The sequence below is a fragment of the Phoenix dactylifera genome, unplaced genomic scaffold (assembly GCF_009389715.1).
Source record: "Phoenix dactylifera cultivar Barhee BC4 unplaced genomic scaffold, palm_55x_up_171113_PBpolish2nd_filt_p 001357F, whole genome shotgun sequence".
NCBI classification, from domain to species: domain Eukaryota; kingdom Viridiplantae; phylum Streptophyta; class Magnoliopsida; order Arecales; family Arecaceae; genus Phoenix; species Phoenix dactylifera.
The window spans coordinates 7,770-11,586 of NW_024068684.1; the positions used below are offsets into that span (position 1 = coordinate 7,770).

General features: G+C 44.0%; 1 protein-coding gene across 3 annotated transcripts; it reads left to right on the forward strand.

The window, feature by feature from the left end:
• Positions 1-526: 526 nt before the first annotated feature.
• Positions 527-2,768, forward strand: LOC103716868 (BAG family molecular chaperone regulator 3-like). Of its 3 annotated transcripts, none has more exons than XM_008805047.4 (5): positions 527-727; positions 892-1,554; positions 1,636-1,892; positions 1,978-2,124; positions 2,252-2,768. In XM_008805047.4, the coding sequence occupies exons 2-5, from the start codon at positions 1,320-1,322 to the stop codon at positions 2,489-2,491; spliced, it is 879 nt and encodes a 292-aa protein (XP_008803269.2). In that variant the 5' UTR covers positions 527-727; positions 892-1,319; the 3' UTR covers positions 2,492-2,768. The 3 variants fall into 3 exon arrangements, with proteins under 3 accessions (XP_008803269.2, XP_038978013.1, XP_026664183.2); XM_039122085.1 differs by having other exon boundaries at positions 909-1,554; XM_026808382.2 differs by having other exon boundaries at positions 1,048-1,554.
• Positions 2,769-3,817: the final 1,049 nt, after the last annotated feature.

A 3,817-nucleotide genomic window follows, 5' to 3' on the forward strand; every position in this document is an offset into this window, starting at 1 on the left:
TAAATAATATTACACTGAATGATATGTTATACGGTCCATCATTTTGGAGGTTTTATTTGGAGAACTATGAGGCTGTCCAGATTTAAGAGCCTATAGCGAATCCAAAGATCCCAACATAAATGTATTTGGAGTTTCAATGCATAAATAAGAAAAAAATAATAAATTTCTTAGGTATGAGAGGGCTTAATGCATTTATAACTATAAAGATAGCTTCCAAATGCATTAAGGCGCTCACCTAGAAGGTCGTCTAAAAGTTGAGCTGATTCTACTTTTTTTCTTTTTTTTTTTCTTGCACTCTAATTTTTTTTTTCTGATTTTAGGAGCTACACTCCCACATGATGTATGTGGGTTTCTGCTGCAAAAAAAAATTTAAAAAAAAACTTGGACGGGCCAATATGTCTAACAAGTATAGCATACTAATTGTTTTGCACTTCGCATGATAGAGTGAAACGTGTAACTTAAATGTCGTGCAGTTATCCATCGTTTCATGAAATGAACTAGAACTTCACCGCTGTCTCCTGTCGGTGCTTCTGCATATGCCTGCGTTAAAGCAGCCTAGGCTTCTTGCATAAGCCTCGCAGTCTAGTGCGAGTTGGTGGAGAAAACTCTCTCTCTCTCTCTTTCTCTCTCTCTTCTCTTTGATTTTATTAAATTTTTTTTTTTCTTATGTGATTAACTTGTGATGGTAGAAAAGGGGAGTCCTTCTGGCTTCAAACAGTAGCTTTGGGTATGTATATTTCATAATTCAATGTTAAATTTAATTTTTAATGCTTATAAATATATCACTTAATATTCTCTTGTCGAGCTGTCTTGTTCCGTTGTCCCTCTCCTCTCCTCTACCTTCCGATTTCTCTCGATTTCTTTCCTTCATTCCAACCTCATCTATTTCAGGGCGTTTGTTTCCGCAGGGACTAGGAAAATACAGACAAGGCAACTCCCACAGTCTCAATTATTCTCCGCGATTCCTTCAATTATTCTGCCCTTCTACGGTGACATAGATTTTTTTTTTTTTGGTGGTTCGTAACTTGGCATTTTGGGCCGCCGCAGAAGATTCGGAGCATAAAGAGAGATCCGTGTGTTGGGAGACGGGTGCCTCTCCTTTCCCTTCCGAATTCTACGGTGGAAGAGGCGGAGATTAACGAAGAGATCCCACTTTCGCCGGCGGTCTCCTCCTCTGGCTCGACGAATCTTCTTCAGCCTCCGAGTCAGCCTTCGCCGACGCAATTTAAGGAAAGATTCGCTGTCCCCCCTGTTTTTTTTTCTTTACCCTCTATAAACTTCAATTCGTCGACCCGGAAAAGACAAAAGATCTAGAGAAGATGATGCTAGGGAGGACGAAGAGCCCGGCGGCGGCGAAGGAATTCAGCCCCGTGAAAACTTTTCCGGCGGCCGTGCCGGGGGCGGATGAGGCGCACCAGTGGGAGGTCCGGCCCGGCGGGATGCTGGTCCAGAAGCGGGACCCCGACTCCGTCGCCGCCGCACCCACCATCCGCGTCCGCGTCAAGTACGGCGCCGCCTATCACGAGATCTATCTCAGTTCCCAATCCACCTTCGGTAATCCCCGAATCAGCTCTTTTAGAAATCTCTTTGTTCTAACGTCGCTAGTCAATTAATTGCATCGATGAATTGGGGCAGGGGAGTTGAAGAAGCTCCTATCGGAGAGAATTGGACTGCATCCAGAAGACCTGAAGGTGGTGTACAAAGAGAAGGAGAGGGATCCCAGCGCGTATCTCGACATCTCCGGCGTGAAGGACGGCTCCAAGGTGGTGGTCGTGGATGACCCCGCCGGCCGGGCCAAGCGCTTGCTAGAGATGCGCCACCGGGCCAAGATTGCCAAGGCCTCCAACTCCATCTCCCAGATAAGCCTCGAAGTCGACAAACTCGCGTCCCAGGTCACCCACATTCCCGTTCAAAAGCGCGCTCCTTTCTATCTTTGTCCCTTACATCGGTCTAATTTCTTCCAAATGTCTCCGGCAGGTATCTGAACTAGATGCCATTGTAACCAAAGGTGGAAAGGTTGCTAAGAAAGATGTGGCGAACCTCATCGAGCTGCTGATGAATCAGCTGGTTAAGCTGGATGGCATCGTCGCCGATGGGGATTTGAAGCCCCAGAAGAGAATGCAGGTCAAATCCAATTGCCATTCAATCGAACCATTAACAAGTTTGTTTGTTTTTTTTGTTTTTTTGCATGGAATGTGAAGTTTGCTGATCTATTTTATCGAGGTTGTTGGTTGTTTGGGTTGGACTGCAGGAGAGGAGAGTGCAAAAGTATGTGGAGAAGCTGGATGTGCTCAAGGTGAAGAATGACGCACTCAAGACAACCAACGAGCACATGCCTGCGCAGCAGCCACCGCCGTCGGCGGTGACGACGAAATGGGAGACTTTTGATTCTCTCTTCTCGCCAACCACCCCGGCCACCATCACTCCGGCGACGGCCACCCCAAATGCGTCATCCGTCCCTTCCCCGAGGTTCGATTGGGAGTTGTTTTAAGTATAGATAGGAAAATGGTTAGTGGAAAGTTTTCTTCTGGAATGGTCATGGCCGCCCTGCTTGGCATCAGGTGGGTGGATAGTAGTCCAATATATGATTGGGTTTGATTGGTCTACTTTTTTCTTTTCTTCCCCTCTTAGCTAAGCTTCTTCTTCTATTCTTTTTATGTGTGTACAAACTCGATTTTTGGAAGAAGAGATCTGTTCCATAGGACTCCTCTTGTTAAGGTTGGTCCAAATGAGAAATAAATGGATTGATTTATAGTGATGGAGGTTTATTCCCGGTCTTCAAATATATTTCTCCTCGTGCAGATAAAGTTGCGGTATATCATTGTTAATGTCATCATTGAGTTCTGAAAAGGGTGTTCATGGCTTTTACAATCTCTTTTGTCAAGCCTCAATTACTTCAATTGCAGCAGATTTTGAGGGAAAATGAGAAGTGTTCATATTATTAGTTAATCATAGTCTTTTTAAAAGAGCAGCAACAGCTTCATCATAATTATCTGTGCAGATGTGACTCAGAGATCCCTTGCTTCATGTGTGCTTGGAGTAATCTTGGGTTAGGGATAAATGATATCTCAACTATATGTCTTTGTCGAAACTTATAAATTTGTAGCTGTAGAGGTTAGGGGTAGTGGGGGATTTCGTAAGCAACAGGGCAAGGATGAGATGTGGGTGGACCTCGAGTTGCAGGCCATCGTGTCTTATAAGCCTCGGAATGAGTTGGTCCTTCTGGTCACCTTTGTTTCCCAGTTCCCACCATATCATGGCTTGCTTTCTGAAACGAAAGCAGCATGTCGGTCGAAGGCCGTTCTGCCAGCTGATGGCTTAGAAAAAGCTTTTTGGAGACGGGGTCGTCTCTCATCCTTGCAACCCTTTCTCTTTTTTTTTTTTGTTGGTCTTTCTGGCCCCCTCAATTATGCATTATCTTATCACAGAAGGTAGTTCCTGTGAACTAATATGCCATCTAAAATGCTAGATTCTTACGTTTTTTAATGTTTTTTTTATTTTGGAACAATAGTTTTGGATTGTCGATTATAACGACCAATCATGTACTCACGCCAAGAGTATGAGAAGCATAGCAGAGTTGCCAACATGATTTATCTCAATGGATTAGCAATCTTCTCCTCATGGGAGAGGTCTGGAATTTGATCCATTTGATTGCACCAATGAAAGGGCTTCATGCTATGTGAAATTTTATCAAGTTTGGATCAGCTTTAAGTCTCATGAACTTTCCTTTGAAGTAAACCCAACTGGACTTAAAGAATGGCTTAATGCTTGTTGTGCAGAGTTGACCCAAGTTAAATAAATTCATATCTAACTTGAC